Source organism: Acinonyx jubatus, chromosome B2 (genome assembly GCF_027475565.1).
Source record: "Acinonyx jubatus isolate Ajub_Pintada_27869175 chromosome B2, VMU_Ajub_asm_v1.0, whole genome shotgun sequence".
NCBI lineage: Eukaryota > Metazoa > Chordata > Mammalia > Carnivora > Felidae > Acinonyx > Acinonyx jubatus.
This window is the reverse complement of record NC_069385.1, coordinates 19,980,529-20,000,733: the sequence shown is the minus strand read 5'-3', so window position 1 is coordinate 20,000,733 and position 20,205 is coordinate 19,980,529. Positions and strand designations below refer to the sequence as shown.

Here is a 20,205-nt window from a genome sequence, read left to right as displayed (position 1 = left end):
GCCACTAAGAAGAACATGTGGGTATGGCTCAGCAACAAGAAGAATCAGAACTTTTATTTATTAGCCAAAAATCTGAACAACAAAGAGATGAATAATATGCTCCAGATGTGCCATTTTCCTTTCTCACGTGGTAAGGTCTCTTCTGGAAAATGAGGAAAAACTTCTTTCGCTCTCCCAGAGTCCCCTTTCCCTTTGGAGAAATTGCCAGAATTTGGATGTGGAGAAGTCACTAGTCACCCTGTGGGTGGCAGAATGTGTTTGCACGTTAAGAACAGGCAGGAAAGCCAACAAAGGATAGTAGTTGTCTAGATAAAGAACTAAGACATTTATAGCAAATAGGTTTTGGAAGCCAACTAAGGTTGACAATAGCTTCCTGAGAGTGCTGGACTGGGACTCTGAGTCTGCATAGGGTTTAGAGAGAAAGAATTCCAGAATGGATTAGGTAAGGGTGTGGGGGTTGGAAGATGAGGAAGAGGAATGCATATTAGTTAATTGCCATCTATTTCCTCAGGTCCAGCACAAAGAGAAAGAGACCATCCCTCTGTATTCTAGGGCAGCATGGTGGGAACTCTGCGTAGGTATTACAGCAAAGAGAATTCCGCTTTGCAAAACCAGAAAGGGAGAGTCAGACATACATTTTTGGGAAACTGCCAAATGAGTTATAGTTTACTCAGAGTAAAGAGCAACATGGAGAGAATATTGAAGAAGGCCAGAGAATTTGCAAAGACTGAGAGAAATAGCTGTGCAAATGTAAAAATGTTCTCCAGTTTTCGTACAGTAATGGAAATAACTAGAGTATTTTAGGGCATTCATAGTAATACAAATATGAATGATATAGTGATATTGGCTTACGTATGCATTTGTCCCAGTCGTAAAATAGTTTTTTTTACATGCCTTATGTCAATAAATCCCCACAAGAACCCTGTGAGCCTTTAAGCGGTTAGTGAAATTCCTAAGTAGTATAATCTACTGTTAAAATGTTAGAAAAGAGATTCTAGCTTATGCATTCTAATGCCAAGTCCTGTGCTCTTTTCATCACATTGGAGAATGTTCTCCATTGCCCATGCTGGAAAATGATGAGGTCTGGCCCCCAAAGCACCCTCTGGCTGCAGTGTGAGTTTCTAAATGTAGATGTTGCCATAGTGTACCATTGCAGCATTTGAAATAACTGAAGTAACTGACACCGATTATTTGGATTCAGAAATGTTTGTCCTAATCAGGGAAGAGACCAGTTTAAATGTCAGTGCTCAAGATGCTAAATCCCCAACATCCTTGTTAATTAAAGCTGCTGTTTCTCAGATTTCTTGCTTTATTAGCACCTAAAATAGGTTCCAGACTTGGTAAAACTCACTTCTTTTGATCCAGTGTAATGAAAATGGCAACCGAATGTGAAAAAGAACATCAGAATGACAGTAATCAAGTTAAGAGATTAATAGTCTCCGGGCGCCTGGATGGCTCAGTCAGTTGGACGTCTGACTCTTGATCTCTGCTCAGGTTGTGATCTCATGGTTTGAGATGAAGCCCCCACATCAGGCTCTGCGCTGACAGCATGGAGCCTGCTTGGGATTCTCTCTCCTCCTCTCTCATTCTGCCTCCCCCTGACTTGCATGTACACTCTCTCTCTCAAAAGAAATAAATAAACATTAAAAAAAAGAAATTGGGGTGCCTGGGTGGCTCAGTCAGTTAAGCGTCTGATTTCAGCTCAGGTCATGATCTCGCGGTTTGTGAGTTTGAGCCCTGTGTGGGGCTCTGTGCTGACAGCTCGGAGCCTGGAGCCTGCTTCGGATACTGTGTCTCCCTCTCTCTCTGCCCCTCCCCCACTTGCACTCTGTCTCTCTCTCTCTCAAAAATAAATGGACATTAGACAATTAAAAAAGAAAAGAAAAGAAATCAATGTTCTCAAGAATCACGACTTGTTCAAAGAATAACTTAGTGAATAATGATTTGAAGGAGATGATAATCAACTCAACACATAAAGGATTAGTTTTGAATAGAATAAGCAGAGAGAAAAGTGCAGGAGTAATACATTCTTTAGCAAATATGGACAATACACAGAGACTAAAGAAGGAAACACACATTTTGGAAAATTGGGAGAAACATTAGAAACAAACGAAAATATTGACAAGCGTTAGGCCGTGAGATAATTCTAGCTTTTCTATCTCCCTTCTCTCTATGACATCTGTTTACCAAATTTCTTTGTTTTCTAGATCATGTCCATATTGTCCAAGGCACATGTGTTGTTTTCCCTGTAGGTATGATATCATGAACCTGCAGTACACCGAAGCTAATCGCTATGACTATGTACATGTCGGAACCTGGCACGAAGGCGTGTTGAACATCGATGATTACAAAATCCAAATGAACAAGAGTGGAATGGTGCGGTCTGTGTGCAGTGAACCTTGCTTAAAGGGTCAAATTAAGGTAAGCTGACCACAAAAGCTTTCTTAGACAGAATGAGGCCTCCTGCATGGGCTACAGAAAGAAAAACAGACATTTTTCTTAGACAAGCCTGTCCAGAAGGGATATACCAGGCTTACTGTTTTTGTTCTTGTGTTTAGCTAAAATTGGAAAAACAAAGGAAGATTAGGAAATGAAATAGGCAAACCATTCGAATATTGGAGAATAGTCCTTTGAATCGCAATGATGAGCCTGACCCTTCAATTTAATCTAGAAAGGGAAGGGACAAATACTTGAATATAAAAATTGAAACAGAAGTAAATGTGGACACCAAAACCAATGTACCGCTTAGTCATAGTTCTAGCTATTGTTAAAGAGAGCAGAAGCTGAACAATACTAAATAAGCACGTAATTAACATAAAAGAAGCTGCAAGGAGCTAACGCAGAAGCTGCTTATCATTTCTCTTTTCATCGCCACGTTCTTTGATTTTCCTGAAACTGACATTGTCTAGCCAAGAGAGAGTCCTCACTTCCTAGTTATTCTTAGAAGCTTTTTTATCAGCCTGGGGCAAGTGAGGAACCACGATATTGCTGTATGCATAACAGTAGAGTAAATAAACATCAAATATCGAACATTTGGCTGGACGTGCTAGAGAGGATTCTCAGTGAGGAAGGCATGGGAACAGTACTTCTCTGTATCTCATGCTATTTAAAACCACACTGGATGGTGCACTAGGAAATGGAGTGTAGGGACATGATCGCCAACTGGCAAGAGTATGGGTGAAATGACCTGGTAGGTCTTTCCCCTCTCTAATTTTCTGTGATTCATCTCTGGGAGCAGACAGACTGTCACATAAATGTCACACAGCACAGCTGGGCTGGAGGCGGTACCGGGTGAGGCACTGGCCGTCTGGCCATGCCACCATGCCACCTGCCATTCTCATTCTCAGGAGCTGGGGAACCACCCCTGTAGGAAGAAGCCCTGAGTAGTACACTGAGGGATCTTGGAGCAAGAGTGTAGTCATGTGTGGAAGTGCTGGTGCAGAAACTGGAAAAGCCCAGCCTCTACTGGTCAGTGAAAGCAGAGGATTTGGAAGTTGTAACATCTTTTTTTTTTTTTAAGTTTATTTATTTATTTTGAGAAAGAGAGAGAGCGAGAGAGAGAGAGAGAGAGAGAGAGAGAGAGAAAGAGAGAGAGTGCACGTGGGGGAGGGACAGAAAGACAGGGATAGAGAAAATCCCAAGCAGCCTCCACACTGTCACTGTCAGAGCAGAACCTGACATGGGGCTTGAATTCACAAACTGCAAGATCATGACTTGAGCCAAAATCAAAAGTTGGATGCTTAACCAACTGAGCCACCCAGGTGCCCCAAGCTGTAACATCTTTTGAAGAGCTGTCCTGATGGACTCCAACTCTCAGGGATCCCAACCACTTTGAGGAAGAAACAAACTTCTGAGATAATTTACCCTAGTTGGTTTGTCTGATTGATTGCATTTTATGATTTTTTTAATCAGAATATAGTTGACACACAATGTTACTTTAGTTTTATTCACCCTAGTCTTAAGTATCTTGTTCTTTCTATGCAGATGTGATATTAAAATTTTTTAATATTTATTTATTTTTGAGAGAGAGAGAGAGAGCGCGCGCGCGAGCGCGCGCGCGCGCGCACACACACACACACACACACACACACACACACACACACACGAGCGAGTGGGGGAGGGGCGGAGAGAGAGAGGGGGGGGGGGAGACAGACTCTGAAGCAGGCTCCAAGCTCCGAGCTATCAGCACAGGGCCCTATGCGGGGCTCGAACCCATGAACCATGAAGTCATGACCTGAGCCTAAGTCGGATGCTTAACCGACTGAGCCACCCAGGTGCCCCCAGAAGTGATATTAAAAGTACTTAATAATTGCCATGCCAACTAACTGATCAAAATGGACTCCTTCTTGGCTCTGTGAGAAGGTGCTGGAGGCATCCCACCAAGCCGAGAGTTAGTCCTTGAATGGTAGGAAGATTTGGGCAAGGAGTCCTGTAAGGCAGGAGTAGTATGGGGCATTCAGGAAGCTCAAAGATACCATGAGTTTGCACTCTGGGCAGAAGTATTTCAGCAGTGTAAGCATGGTTGCAGCCAATCCAATGTGTACAGGCTGTAGGTCAGCAAGGCTGCTCGCCAGGAATCCCATTTCTGATTCTTGTCCCAATAGAATTCTTCCATGTGAGGCTGTCTGATGGTTTAAACTCCAGAGGCCCAAAGCTTCCTAATTGTTGCTATGAGATGCCAGACCACTGGACTCTAATTTTGTCATCCTTTCTGGATGGTGGGGAAAATGGGACATCTGAGACAGAGGTCATACTGCGGGGACAATGTGAATCAAGGGGTATCACATGTGTGACTCAGGCCTTTCCAGCTTGGATGGGAACATTGTCTATGCTGCAAACAAGCACTGTAAAACGTTATGGAACTACAAAGTTGGTGTTTTTCAGAGTATAAGAAAAACAATCAAACAAACAAACCATGGCAAGAGAAAACAAATCATTCCGAAGATTCCCTGAACTCCAGCCCCCTTCCACAATTCCCTGCTGTTACTGTGGTTACTGGTAGGCCATGAATGGGGGCTCGCGTACCATGTGGATTCCCATTTGTACCTTTCAGAAGAAAGGCCTTTCCTCCCCACGTTCACAGGAAAGGCTGCCATACATCTCTATGCCTAGATACTAAAGTATTTCTGGCTTCACGTTTGCATTACGCCCATGCAGTATTTGTTATTGAAGGAGATCCCAGAAATCATCGCGGAGCCATTACAGAGCACTCGCTATAAATGCAAATCTCTCGGGGTCTGATTTTAGAAATATTGTGTACCCTGCAGTAAGAAAATATGCCTGTTCTCAATGGCACCTGGAGTGGAGGTGGGGGGGGTGTGTGGAATGTTTGTTTGTTACCCATAAGCACCATGGGAGGTATGCAAACAAATGAAATCTGAATCCCATTTACCAAATGATCGCACTTATATTCTCACACCACCAATTTGCCACCCACCAGGCCCAGGATGCAAAGAGCCAGATCCCTCAGTAGCCACCACAAAGACAGGAGAGAGGCAACATAGAAGGTGATTATAGGACTTGCACTGGTATTCACTGGAAAGCATAATGCTTAGAAAGGGATTATTCATTTTAAATATAGAATGCCATTTAAAATGCTAAAATAAATTATTTGACTTTTTAAACGATAACCCATAGAGCTTTCTTATGGTAATTTCCCTTGAAGTAGTTAAAAATAGTTTTCTTATGTTATCGATTCTTAGAAATCTACATATAATGTCTTATAAAAGCAGAAATTTCTTTTTAACCATTCCAGAAACACAGTTAAGTAAAATCAAACTTTTTATTGATGTGTGTTTTATTAGTCAGGGTTCAGTCGGGGAAAAAAGAACCCTTGCCAGGTTGTTTGATAGATTGGTTATAAAAGTAAAAGAGGACACCAAGCCACCGCAGAGCTGAGTAACAGCAAGAATCATCCTCACCCCAGGCCAGAGGGACACAGGGAGGAGTCACAGCTGCTCCTGAACTGCCCCCTGAAGCGGGGAGGGGAGGATACCTTGGCTTCCCCTCTCTCCCTCGCTTGAGTCTCTCACTAGGTCCCTGCATTTGGCCAACTTCATCCAGAAGACATTGGCAAGAAAGCCCGGACAGTGTAGTTCACAGGTTTCCTCAAAACCTTAAAACTAAGCACTGCCTAAGTGCTAGTGCATTACTGGGAAATGGCATTCTCAGATGCAAGAGTGAAGGGAAAGGGAAAAGGAGACACGGAAGCACGGAAGCCCCTGCCACCACCACCACCACCACCACTACCACCACCACCATCACTGAAGTGATGCTTTACTGAGCAGGATGCCACTTCACTGAGTATAACCGGTCATTCAACCTCAGAGAGATCTCTGGGTGGGCCACTTGGAGTAGCTAATGGAGCAAGGAGGGGGGAAGAATGTGTGCGCCTATGCCGTGCCATTTTCCTGTGGACATGTTCCTGTGGACAAAGTTTACTCACAGGAAGTAGTATCGTCTGATCCCTTTAGACAGCTACTGGGGAAGCCAGAATCTATGTCTGGTCCCACGGTCCTTTTTCAGATCTAGAAGCAGTTGGGTCCCATGCGGTCTGGTCTGGGCTTCTGCTGTGGTGACTGCAATGGAGGTAGCTGAAGCCCAGTGACGGAGTCATGGGAGAGACAGACAGTTGGACATCCCAAGAAAAGAGACAACAGTGATAGAGACTGAAGTATGGGTTGCAGAAGTGTCCAGGACTTTCCAAGGGCCAGTGGCCAAGGGCCTGAGAGAGAGGCTAGGAGAAGAGGATCTAAGGCAGCACACAAAGTGTGGACAGTCAGACCAGCAACGGCCTGCACATGTGGTGACCTCCTGTACCAGGCCTGCAGCCATTTTCCTTGGTGTGGTGAAGAGCCAAGAAGGAGTGGGAAGGTGAAGGCAGCAGTGAAAGGAAGGAGAAGGGAGGCAATAGAAGTCAGGGATAAATATTTTTCAAGCATATTCTTGTGCAAGTACAATAATAGATACATTACAGTCACCATTTTAATGATTCCTTAAAATAACACTTTTAAAGCAGATATTGTGGCCCCCATTATACAGATGAGGAATCTGAAGCCCAGAGAGGTTGAGTCATTTGCCCCAAGCTCTCTCAAGCTAGAAAGTGCCAAAGCTGGGATCAGAACCAGCCCAGAGCTCTGATCACCTCACTGCCTCGTGTGGTTCAATTGCCTGTCATTAGATGAACTGGTGTATTTCCTACTAATGCAAGTTTCAGTTGCTAAGCTTTATTTTCTCAGGAGTTCACAATAAAATTATAAATAGAGATGCACTTTAACAGGGAAGAGAATCTAGAATTGAAGACGCAGTATTAGTGCGGGAGGTTGGGAGAGTTTAATAGAGGCAGGGAATCCGGCAGAGATGTCGAGGGAAAAGAGCCTGCAGATTGCTTTCACTGGCTCCTATTCTTTCCTTTCCTCTCTGTCTTCTATTTTTTTTCTCCCCTAAGTTTGTCTGTGGGTTCTTTGCTTTAAGAGGATTATTTGGGGGCTGGGATTTGGACATGATGAATGGACAGCACTGATTCCTCCTGTTCTCACCCGGCCAATCAAAATAAAATTCTGAAGTTACATGAATGTAATAGAATAGATCACAAATATTTCCCGATTTACACAGGCCATATTGTCATATAGTGAAATATACCTTACGTACATATAGAAAAGCCCAAGTCATGTATCTTACAAACTACAGACTTTGGAATTAGGTTAACTAATTTCCTTTCAAGAGATAAGTCTGATTCTTTCCTATTTCTTGGTATTTTCTATTGGAAAGATAAAAATTTAGTTTCAAAGGTGTTGGCAGGGTGGACCTCAGAAGATTACTTAACTTATACCTGCTAGAATCCCTTGTTCAGCTTCAGCTTCCTGCATCACCCTGAGTTTCCCACTCCAGTTAGATCAGCAAAGAGGCCAAGCCACCGATTTGTTGAGTATCAAACTAAAAGGGACATGTTCATTTTCATTGTGATCCCAGACTCCTTCAAAGATGGAAGGAAGCTAGGACAGTCTATTAAGAAACCATTAACCATTGACCTTTAATTGGAACTATGTATCCTTAGATTTAATAATACCATAAGCATGATTAGGTAACACTACTAGAGGAGTTTGACTCTAGGTTTTTCTGTTGGTAAGTATAGCTACTTGGCAGATGTTGTCAATGTAAAAATCTTATCGTTTCTACCGATATTATTACCCTTCTTTTAAAAATATAATGGCTAATATTAATTTTCACATTAATACTACCACCTGTCAACATAGGCCAGTGATTAAAAAGCAGCCACTTTGTTGTAGATCTGATAGCTTAAGACTGCAGAGATTAGGGATGAGAGCCTCACATTCCAGAATGTTTGTCTTCTTTAGCAACCTAAGATCATCCCTTTAATGCCTGCTGTGAACTCATTCTTTCTGTAGCCTCTTTAGCATTGTTTTCCTCTTCCTCTGTACATTTTCCAGCTCTTGAAAGAACTCTTTCTATATTTATAGTTGCTTACTTGGCCCAATTCCAGCATTATCCGGCAAGGGATGCTGTCCCTCTGAAAGACTGGATATCTATTTTGATCAAAATTGTCAAGCAGTTAGTACCACCTTCCCTTTCCTAATGATAAATAAATAAATGAGATAAGGTTAAATTTTGTATGATAGAACATATATGATTTGCCAACAATCCTTCCTGTTACTTTATGCAGAAATAGTTACAGGCAATAGATGTGTCTTGGGTCTATGCTCTCCAGTATCAAGGTTGAGAAGAAAATGCAGTCACATTATAACGTGTGTACTCCAGGTAATAACACATCTGCCAATATCACAGTTAAATATCCTCAGGGAGAAAAACAACTTTAATGATGTGATAGACTATGAAACACTGTATTATGTGAAATCAGACAGATGAACTTTGAAAAGTGTTATCATTCCATTTGTTTTGTAATGACGGAAAAGTTGCAAAATTTTCATCAAAATATAAAATAACCAAAAACAGGCTTTAACACCATTTCCGGGTAATTCACCACCTGATGAGATACTGGCCCTTTGATCTCAATACCTGGAATTGGAAGTTAGGGAAACGGGGTGCACTCTTCTTCCCCTTCCACTCTTCTTACTCTCACATTGAATCTGAGTAGCTCACCTGCCGATTTTCTTCTAGGTCACGTTATGGATCACGCTTGACAGATTATTTTATATTCAGTTTTTCCATCTGCAGTTGCTCCACATTCAGAGTTCAAAGTGTATCAATTGCCCTTCTTTATACTTCTAGCTATGTTTGTTTTTATATGATAGGCTATAGCATTTGGAATGGTTTCATTCTCCTCCAGTGCCTCCTCAAAATTGCTCAGATATGTCCTCTTCCCTCCATGGCAGTAGGAGGAGGAATTTTGTCTTGAATTTGGTGTCAAGAGAATCATTTTAGACTGAAATCTACCTCAAGCAAACGTGCTCATGGTGCAAACAGTCATTACTGTCTGGTCACTACGTGGCTTGCGTGTGCATGTCAGGTCCCCACCACCCAGCCCATTCAGCCCCATCAGCCTGGACCGTCCAGAGAGTTTTCAGAGTTATTTCATGACCGCTAACTGTGAATTATCTTTGAATACTTCCCATATCTGTAATGAGCATTTTTATTTTGGTTCAGCTTTTTCCCTATTTGCTCATAATTTTGATCTAGTTAATATTTCTATCCTTTTCTCACTTTCAAACATGAAAGAAAACATTAAATTGACCACTTGTATAGCCACCAGCCACATTTAGTAATTGTAAATCCTTCACTCTATTTTTTCTCACCTTACCCTTTCTCTTTCTTTCTTTCTTTCTTTCTTTCTTTCTTTCTTTCTTTCTCCCTCTCTCTCTTTTACTCTGTCCTATGTTCTCCCTGAGCCATTTGAAAGTCAGGTGCAAATATCACGAAACTCGATATCTTAATACCTCAGCTTATGTTCTGTAAGAATAAGGATAATTCTCATATAGCCATAAGAGGAGTGAAGAAAGTTAGCAATAATATCATCAACCACAACTGTCCCATCCACCTCTGCTTTCTCTCGGTGTGAATCAAAGCAAACTACCCATTTAAACTGTTCACAGTTAATGTAGCCATTCTGGCAACCAGAGAAGTGATGATACGGTTTGTCCATTATGTAATTCTTTCAAAATTCCACTGCAGGATGGCAAGATCTGAATATAAATTGCCCACATGAATATAAAAAACTCCTTATCTGAGAAGCCTGTGATTACATAACATTGATGTGATCTCCCCGGGCAACTAAAAATATATTGGCTGCAATTTTGAAAAAAAAAAGAAGACAAAATGCTTTGTGTGTGTGTGTGTGTGTGTGTGTGTGTGTGTGTGTCTTCTTGTGCATGTGAAAACATGAATACCATAGTCCCTCTGGATGAGGAGGAAGCTGTAAGCACTGGTCATAATGAGAAATTCTGTGGAATTATTAATTTATCCATAGCTACTTTGAGTAATATCTACATCTTCACCTCTTGTATGTTGACCAGACTCTGTTTACTGAAGTTGTTGGTGATCACCTTAGCTTTAGACCCAGCCTATCGCCACTTTTGGGCAGATAGCACCTGATAGGTGCTGCTGCTAAATGACATGATACTGGACAGTGGCAGTGGCAGACCCATTTGCTTTTGTAAGTAAACATTTATTGAAGTATAACATACATACAGAAAAATAGAGAAGGAAGTATGAGTATGCAGCATACCAACTCTGTTCTAGCTGTTCCCTCTGCCTAGAATACTCTTCCACTGGATATACTCAGGGCTTATACCCTTTCCTTCTCTCAAGTCTTCACTTAAATGGCAATATCTTAGTGATGCCTTATCTAATCACCAAATGCAAGATTGCGATTCCTTATTCCAGGCACCCCCCTATCTAGGACCACCATGAGGCAAATGAGGTGCCTAGTGCCCAGGATTTAGGGAGGCACTCACTCTCGAGGTTGTGCAAGTGCAGGGTACATACTTACACAACGCTGAGGGTGGGTGTCTCTTTAAATTTGGTCCCTAGGTGCTACACTTGCCTCACCTTGGTCCCTGCCCTGCACCCTATTCCTCTTTCTCCCTTTAGTTTTCTCAAAACCCTTCTCTAGAATAATAGCTCCTCCTCAGGATGGGAATATTATCTGTTTTATTCACTGACTATGTCTAGCCTTGACATGGTGCCTGGCACATTATATGCACTTTAAACGCATGTTGTAAGAGAATGAGTGAATAATTGAATATATATGTTCTGCATAAGCATTTCATTCCTCTATCAGTACACTTAACACATTATATTAGATTTTGAGCTCCTTAACACCAACAATTGGGTTCTTCAATAATTTATCCCATGCATAGCACCATGTCTGACACACTGGCCACTAAACAAAGGTTGATTAATTGAATATATATCTACCAGGCTCTGAGATATAATTTTGTTTCTCCACATAACATGTCATCGCCTTAGCAGCCATTGTTACACTAGGAGGGCCTGCCTTTTGAAAATAACTGCAGATAACAAGACTGAGATTTGCACAAGATACCAATCCCTTCTGCAACGGCTTCCTCATCTACAGAACGCAGGTAATTAACTCCACTGCATTGAGTGGCTATTGTTATGCCCAGAATTCGTGATCCCCAAAGACCACTAGGGAGCCGAGTCCGATGCAAAAGCAAAGAGCCTTTATTCGAGCTAGCTCGAGCTCAATCCCCTACCTGCACCGACGCAGTGGTGAGATACCAGGGAAAGAGAGCGAGTTTCAAAGGGACAAAGGTTTTATTGGGGCCTGGGGGCAGTTGGTGAGGTAATGGCTATGGCCTCAGCCGATTGGCTGGGGAAGGGTCCTGGGGAAGGGTCCGAGTCCTGTTAGGCAGGTGAGGGGGGTTACTCAAGGGGAGGAGGTGTGGTCAAGGTGAAGGACACAGAACAAGATGGAGTCGGCTGGCGTAGGCCCGCCCTTTCAGCTATGAAGGGTTAGTGTAATTCTGTACAGAGGTCCTAGCAAAAAGCTGACTTTATATATGTCCATTCTTGTGATGATTTTAAGATTTTATTTATTTATTTTGAGAGACAGACAGACAGACAGAGAACAGAGAATCCCAAGCAGGTTCTGCACTGTTAGCACAGACCTGATGCGGGGCTCAAACTCATGGACTGTGAGATCGTGACCTGAGCCAAAATCAAGAGTCAGATATTTAACCGACTGAGCCACCTTGGTGCCCCATTCTTGTGATGATTTTATATTCCCATGCCATTTTTATTATATTTTCCGTATAACAAATTGCAATGTAGGGATTTTAATTGATATTCTGTATTTACTTTTTGTAGGGTTTTCATCCCTTACTCTTCTTTTCCTTTCTTTGAATTCATTTCTGTTTCTTCTGTTTATGTCATAGTCTATAATATTTTCCTCTTTTCATCCATCTACATTATTGAGAAATTAATATGGGCCAAGAATTATACTAGTGATGCAGATGGGCTGGGTCTGAGGATCCAGGGGAAGGTCCCACAAGACCAGCCAAAAGGGTCCTTGACTTCACACAGGATAGAAACCAAACACCAGCAAGAGAAAGTGGAAGAATTTATTAAATAGCCTGAGTGACAGAGGATAGCAGACAGAGTGTCGGGGAGACTTGAAAAGGAAAGGAGAATGAGTCTCATCATTGCTTGGGGTTAGGGGTTCATATTAGAAAAGCGTCTAAAGTACATGTTTCTTCAGGAATCCAGGGTAGAGTCCATTCAAAGGTGAGTATGAGGTGTACAATAGGTATTATTCCATACATTACTGAAGGTAGGAGTATTGATGCCAGTATCAGCCAAGGTTTGTTTGCAGTTAGTGTCCTGGAACATGTCTGGAATTTGGCTCTTCTTAGGTGTTATCAGGTATTTGGGGCCTAAGACAAATTTCAGAGAATGATTAACTTTCTTACTTTCCCCTTGAAGTGAGAACATAGCTTCATTGGCTTATTCAGAGGCAAAATATGGAACATGAGTAAATGGGGCCTAGTAGAAAAACAGCAGAGATGGAACTTTTCTTTTTCTTTTTTAAAAAAAATATTTGTTTGTTTGTTTATTTATTTTGAGAGAGAGAGAGACAGCACAAGCAGAGGAGGGGCAGAGAAAGAGGTTGAGAGAGAATCCCAAAAAGCCTCCACACCATGAGCACAGAGCCCAATGCCAGGCTCCATGTCACGAACCGTGAGCTCATGACCTGAGCTTAACCAAGAGGCAGATGCTTAACTAGGTGCTAAACTAACTGAGCCACCCAGGTGCCCCAAGATGGAGCGTTTCTAACATGGAGTCCCTTCGGCTTTAGTACCTCACTAGTACAGGGAATGCAAAGGAAGCTCAACCATGGCCCATTCCTTGGAGGAACTCAGTGTAGCTGGAGAAAAACATCAGCCATTAAGTTGATTGGGGGGCAGGGTTAGCTCTTCTCTCTTGTAGCTGATTCTCCTCCAGTCCTGATTAGAGTAGACTCAATTTCTTTATTCTGTTTAGTCTTTTAGGCAGTTCTCTTCTGACGAAAATTTTCTCTGTTTCCTTTGATTCACAGTTACCTTTCCTTCATTATTTTCTCTTGATGCTATTTATTTTCTTACGTTCTTTTTCTAAATAAAACCTTAATTTAAAAAATCCATTTCACGTTACTTCAGAAACTGAGTCACAGAATGAACACTTGCTTTCCTATTGCATAAATCTTTTAAGACTCCTACAGTGTGTATGTAATTGAATAATGGCATTGCGTGTACCAGCAGGTCACCTAGTCTCACTAGCAATCAACAGCACTGTGTACGCAGGATCTAGAAAGGATCAAAGCAGGCTGGGGGCCTTAGTAAGCCTTGGTCCTTCAAGGGCAGTTTCAGTAAAATATCAAAACTGTTGTTGTGACTCAGATCTATCATAAAAAGTATTTTCTGTGACAAAAGTGAAAAAATACTTTATTCAGTTATTGGGTGTATACTACAGTAGTCTCCTCTTGTTTGTGGGGAATATAATCCAGGACGCCTCCCTCCCTATGGATGGCTGAAATCCCAAATAGTACCAAACCCATAATATATGCTATGTTTTTTCCTAGATTTATATACCTATGATAAGGTTTAATTTATAAATTAGGCACAGTAAGAGATTAACAAAAGTAACTAATAATGATGCCACTGTACATGCGAAAGAAATATTAGTAAGCCTGACTCATATAAAAAAACAAAATATACAAATAATCAGTAATATGATTTTGATTTGAATATCTGAAGGAGATTTGAACATAAATTAGAGACAACAACAATATTTTAAAAAACTGTACCTAAATGAAACATATCTACCATATAGATATGAAAAAAGCTAGCGGACAAAATCTAACTTGTAGTAATGAAATGCCAACTATATTTTAGCTCTTAGAGAATTGTAAATAAGGCCCTGTTTGAAAGGATTTACTGCTCCAGAAATACTGTCTGAAGCTTGTAATGTTGTACCTACCCTTGAGAGTATTGACACAGATGGACTTTGGACTTGTGGAGAAAGGTGACATTCTAAATGGGAGATTATGTTCATTCTTTATGAAAATGTATTTCTTTGTTTGCTATATGGTTCCACGTGAGAGCCATGGGTTAACACCCACCTATAAACACACACACGCACACGCACACACATTCTGTCTTCTTTATCTCTCTTTCTTTAAACTGTATTCTCTAGGTTACTCCTTGCACAAAGCAAATCAGATGAAACACAAATTTGATGGTGTTTCTAGTCTACTTGAAACCTCCCTCCAAAACAAACAAACAAAAACAGAGTTATGTGGACATTAATGAGGACACAATGAGGAGTTGGCACAGAGGCTCTGTCCTCATTTGACAGACTTATGTAAGAAATTATTAACAAAGTTAAGTGCAGAAGCAAGGACCAGGGACTAAGTGAATGCCTGACTAAAGAGCTTATGTTGCAAAGGTATTGGGGTTGGGAGGCACTAAACTTCTTTGAGTGCCCTAATTGTATGTTTTAAAAAGATTCAAGTCACCACCCACTGACCACCTACTGTGTGTTTTTGGTACATATCTATCCCTTGATGACAATGATCTGAAAACAATGAGCTGGCTTGGTCCCTTCTCTTGAGGAGCCCACTGGCCATTCCCGTGATCTAGGAAGCTCTGCATGTTAAGAAATTAGAGAAAGAAGTAAGAAATAAGAGTAAGAAGTAAGTAAGTAAGCGCAAGAAGAAATTAGAGCATGTTGTATAATTAAAAGACAGGGCCCAGAATTCAAGTGTAAAGTGTTAAAATCTCAGTCTAGAAGGATGACTGAGAGATGGAAAAGACAAATCAGATATTATAGACATTGTATGCCAAAAGTACACATACTTGGTGGCAGAATAAAGAAGACATAAAAAAAAACTGCACGTGAGCAGCTTCATTTTTTATTATTAATAAATAATTATATAATTATGTTTTATAATTTTATAATGATATAATTACATAATTTTATAATATTTGTATAATTATAATTTTATAATTGTTAATTATATAATTGATTATATACCTTTATATAATTATATAATTAATAGTAAAGGTATAAGTTAATCATTTATTCATTTATTCAATCATTTAAAACCTAATTTTAAAGACTTTCCAAGAGTCACTCATAGGATCTACCTTCACTAGTCATCCTGAATAAATAAATTTGCTTAGCATTATCACCTTTTGAATTTGTCAAATTAGTAGCATTAATTTTATAGTGAGAGAAAAACACAAAACTGACTGAAGTCATACAGTATTTTGTGATGGCTTTTACTATACTTTTTATACCAACTAAAATAAGAAAGTAGTATTCATTTATTGAATTTTTCTCATATATCACTTAAAAAATTATTATCTAGAATGTAAATTTTCCATGCTTATTTTGAAGTTGGGGCTAGTTTTTGAAAAGACAATCTGATTCTAGTTTCTAAAGTCATTTGAAAGTAAAAGAAGAAAAAGAAAACATTTTACATTTTCTCAAAATATACTGTTATTTGATATTTTATATGTAATTCTAAGATAAATATATAAATTTTGACCTGCTCTGTGAGAAGATAATTTTATTTTCACAAAAGCTAGAGTTTGTATTATTTTAAGGTATGGCAATATTTACAATTTAATTCCTGATTTTACATATGAAAACATTTAATAATATTTACTGTGTTAGGGAAGAACTTTTGCTTCTAGCCATGAAAGAGTAACGGAGTCCAGACTGCCTTTTGCTGTAAACAACTAGAAAACTTGACATAATATATGAAATAACTGTGTTCAGGCATTGGAAAACAGTGCATGACCTTGATTCCAGGGAAGTGTAGGCAAACAAACAAGATGAACCCAAAAGTCACTAAGGCTTTATGCCTGGAGGCAATTCCCTGATTGTTGTGCAATGAAAGAGAATACAGAGCTTGGAGACCTTGCTAATTTAAGAAGACAGAAATCAAGATTTAGGAAGGCTAAGGCAGCGAGAATTTGTACTGCAGTGTAAGGGAGAGGAGATCTATTCAGAAAGAGTCCCAGAGGTTAACACACAGGTTCCCTTGAATATTTGGCCAAACACCGAATTCAAAAAGTCCAGGTAGAAAACAATTACTGGGGACCTGGAATCCCTGAGCTTACACAGACCCAGGAATTGTCTCATTTTTCACAAGCCAGAGTGGAGATACCTTGTTGAATACACAAGGAATTAAGTAGAAACCCCAGGTGATTACACTTTAATATGAGGCTTAATTATTTCTAGAGCAGACAATCTCCTAGACTTATCCTAAAAGATTAAAAACAAGGCTCAAACTGAGCCACGAGTAGTTTAACTGCCACCAGAACAAAGACCAATAATTAATTCTTCAGGGAAAAACATCCAGGACTCTACGCCTTATGTACACAATGTCCAACATCTATCTGATCAAAATATTTATATCCAACCACATCAATGATTATACTAAATGTAAATGTATGAAACACTTCAATGAAAGGCAGAAGTTCTCAGACTGGAGATGAAAGCAAGATCTAATTATGTGCTGTTTACAAAAAACTCACTTTAAATGCAGTGTGTTTTGACTTTTTTTTTATTATGCCAAGTGAAATTTGCTTACCAAACAAATTGAAAATGGGAGAAAGTTTAAACTACTCCAATAATAAATGATTCTTTGTAATTTTTGATTCACTGTAATTTTGGGCTAAAAATAATTTTTCTTCCAACAATTTATGTGATCTTTTAAATTCACTAGAGCAAGTCACAAGGCCAATAACAGGGTTGACTTTCTTAGCCATCATTCTGTTTTTATGTGTATAAAGTTGCTCATATGTTCATAGTTACAAAATTCATTTAAAAATCCTCAGATTTTATGAATAAATAAGGTTTTATTACATAAGAAATTTGTGGCTAAACATTGCTCTTTCAGAGAAGAAAAATTTATTTTTATTTTTCTGAGAACAATTAATACAGATGAATATAAATAATAAAATTTAGCTGTTTCATTTCGGTAACACTAAAAAATATAATGTCATCAATTCCCTTTATGAAAGAAATTATTTTTGAAAAGCCTCCAAACCCAGCATGGAATGAACTGAAATTCACATCTGAACTCGAAGATAATCAGGCCTATTCGAATGCATGTACTTAATGTTCCTCAGCATATAGGATATTTTGAAGAATTACTCTTTTTTTTATTGTAGTATGAAAATAAGTCCTTATATGAAATAGAAGACTTTCTGGAGAGACCATCTTTAAGGCGTATGCATTATCTCTGTGTTACAGGTCATACGGAAAGGAGAAGTAAGTTGCTGCTGGATTTGCACAGCCTGCAAAGAGAATGAATACGTGCAAGATGAATTCACCTGCAAAGCCTGTGACTTAGGGTGGTGGCCCAGTGCAGATTTAACAGGTAGGAGCTGCCTCACTTTAGATCTTGTCACTGACTATGGGCTTTCCCAATGTGCTCATTGTTTAAAATATGAACATGCAGTTCATGCCTTTTTCAATGTTTATTTACAGTGTGCACTTTAAAAAATTTTTTTAATGTTTATTTTTGAGAGAGAGGGAGAGAGAGAGAGATGGAGAGAGAGAGATGGAGAGAGAGAGAGAGAGAGAGAAAGCATGAACTGTGTGTGGAGGGGCAGAGAGAGAGGGAGACACAGAATCTGAAACAGGCTCCAGGCTCTGAGCTGTCAGCACAGAGCCCAACGTGGGGCTCAAACCCATGAAAAGCGAGATCATGAACTAAGCCAAAATCGGACGCTTAACTGACTGAGCCACCCATGGGCCCCTAAAGTGTGCATTTTTTAATGCTCACGTCAAAGAGCACAGAGAAGCCTCTTATAACTTTTCCAAGATTTATACTGTAAGGCAAGTTCATTTAAATGTTTGTTTATTTATTTATTTATTTATTTAAATATAAATAAAAGCGTATTAAAGGGACATTCTGGTATACCAGCTATTTTCTGTTTTTCTTTTCAATTTTTTTTTAAAAGATATTACTAGTCACCTACATGTATAGTAGCAAACATTTCTTGAACATCTATGCATGAGGCAGTATTCTTTTGCTTTAAATTTGTCTTGCTTTATTATTTTATTTTGCTTAAAACTTATCAGGGAAGAAACATGTAAAAAATAATCTAAGATTGTTTTAATGTAGTAGAGATATTAAGAAAGTACATAAAACTTGTGAGGCAGATAAGAAGATGAGAGGAATTCCAGAGAGAAAGTAGAAGATGGGAAAAATGAAGGCATATAACACGTGTGGGGAAAACCACAAGTGTGTGAGGCTGGTTGGTAGACACAAGGACCTAGCAGAGGCCAGAAGCGAGACTGGACAAGCATGCTGGAGGTGGATGGTAACAATCTTCTGCATGACCTTTTCCTAAGGGTTTGGACTGTGGCTTTAAGCACAACAAAAACACGGAAGGATTTAAAGTAGCAAATAATAGGGGCTCCTGAGTGGCTTACTCAGTTAAGCGTCTGACTTCGGTCCAGGTCATGATTTAATGGTTAATTAGTTCAAGCCCCGCTTCAGGCTTTGTGCTTACAGCTTGTAGTCTGGAGCCTGCATCGGATTCTCTGTCTCCGTCTCTCTCCACCCCTCTCCCATTCATGCTCTGTCTCTCAAAAATAAATAAATGCTAAAAAAAATTTTAATAAAAAAAATAATAAAGTAGCAAATAACATCGTGATATCTGTGTCCCCGAAAGATGCTCCTGGTGGTAGTATAAGGAGTGTAGTGATATTGGATGAAAAACAGAAACTAGGAAGCTATTGTATTGGTCCAAGTGAGTAATTTCAAAGGCTGTAGACTAGGGCAGCTGCAGCAGGAACGGAGAGGAATATATGAATGCAAGAAAGGATTTATTAGTAAAGTCAATGGGAATCATATGGATGGATTATCAGTTTGTAAGTTGCATTAGAGAAATGTTAAAATATACAAGTTTTGTTTTCTGTGGACCCTGGTATGAACTCACACATGAGATGTGTTTCACAAATACCTTTCAGAAATTTTAGGAGTAATAGAGCCATGGAAGCTGCCATCTGAGTACACAGAGATTTTTGTCACCTGAGTAATCTCATCCCTCCTTTTAGAGGGGGAAGCTGAGGCCCAGAGAGGTGTACTTGTGTGCCCAAGGTCACGAAACCAGCTAGAAGCCGAGCTCAGTTCCCTGGGTCTTGATCCTCTGCCTCCCTGGGTGTTGTTGAAAATCATTAGGGAGGGTAACATTCCTGATTGTTTTTTTAATTTTTTATCTGTTCCCAAATAAGAACAGCAACTAAGAAATTGTATGGCTTACTCAAAACACACCAAAAATGGCTGGGTAAATAGAACCAGGTCACATAATGAAAATTTTACTTATTTAGTGAAGTACCTTGTAAAATGTTAATGTTGTTAGAAAAAGTTAAACTAAAATGAGTGTCAGAAAGCCTTTAGAAATTGTTGAGTACAAAGATCTTCTTTAAAGAAGGGAAATTGGATTAGAATATTTTTGAAGGTACAAACTGTATCTCACTCATATTTTTATTCTGTAGCTGAAAATTGTTATTCAACTTTATTATGCCTAAAAACTCCCCAGGAAATACCCACTTCCAGAGAATCCCATTCACTAGTTCTGAGATGGGACCCAGCAGATTCTAAGGTGCCTGGTTCCTGTCCCATCCCTTTAGAAACATTACTCTCTGGCTCATAGTCTAGTGTCTTGAACATCATAGCTGCCTCATAAATGTCCTATTAAGAGA

At 39.7% G+C, this 20,205-nt stretch overlaps 1 protein-coding gene across 4 annotated transcripts in view; it reads left to right on the top strand.

Annotated features, from left to right (window-relative positions):
- GRM1 (glutamate metabotropic receptor 1) overlaps positions 1-20,205 on the top strand; it is a 449,767-nt gene that overhangs the window by 384,912 nt on the left and 44,650 nt on the right. For all 4 annotated transcript variants that reach the window (XM_027056692.2, XM_027056691.2, XM_053222134.1 and 1 more), the window contains exons 8-9: positions 2,253-2,421; positions 17,743-17,869. In XM_027056692.2, coding sequence (XP_026912493.2) covers positions 2,253-2,421; positions 17,743-17,869 — 296 coding nt within the window. The remainder of the gene's footprint in view (positions 1-2,252; positions 2,422-17,742; positions 17,870-20,205) is intronic.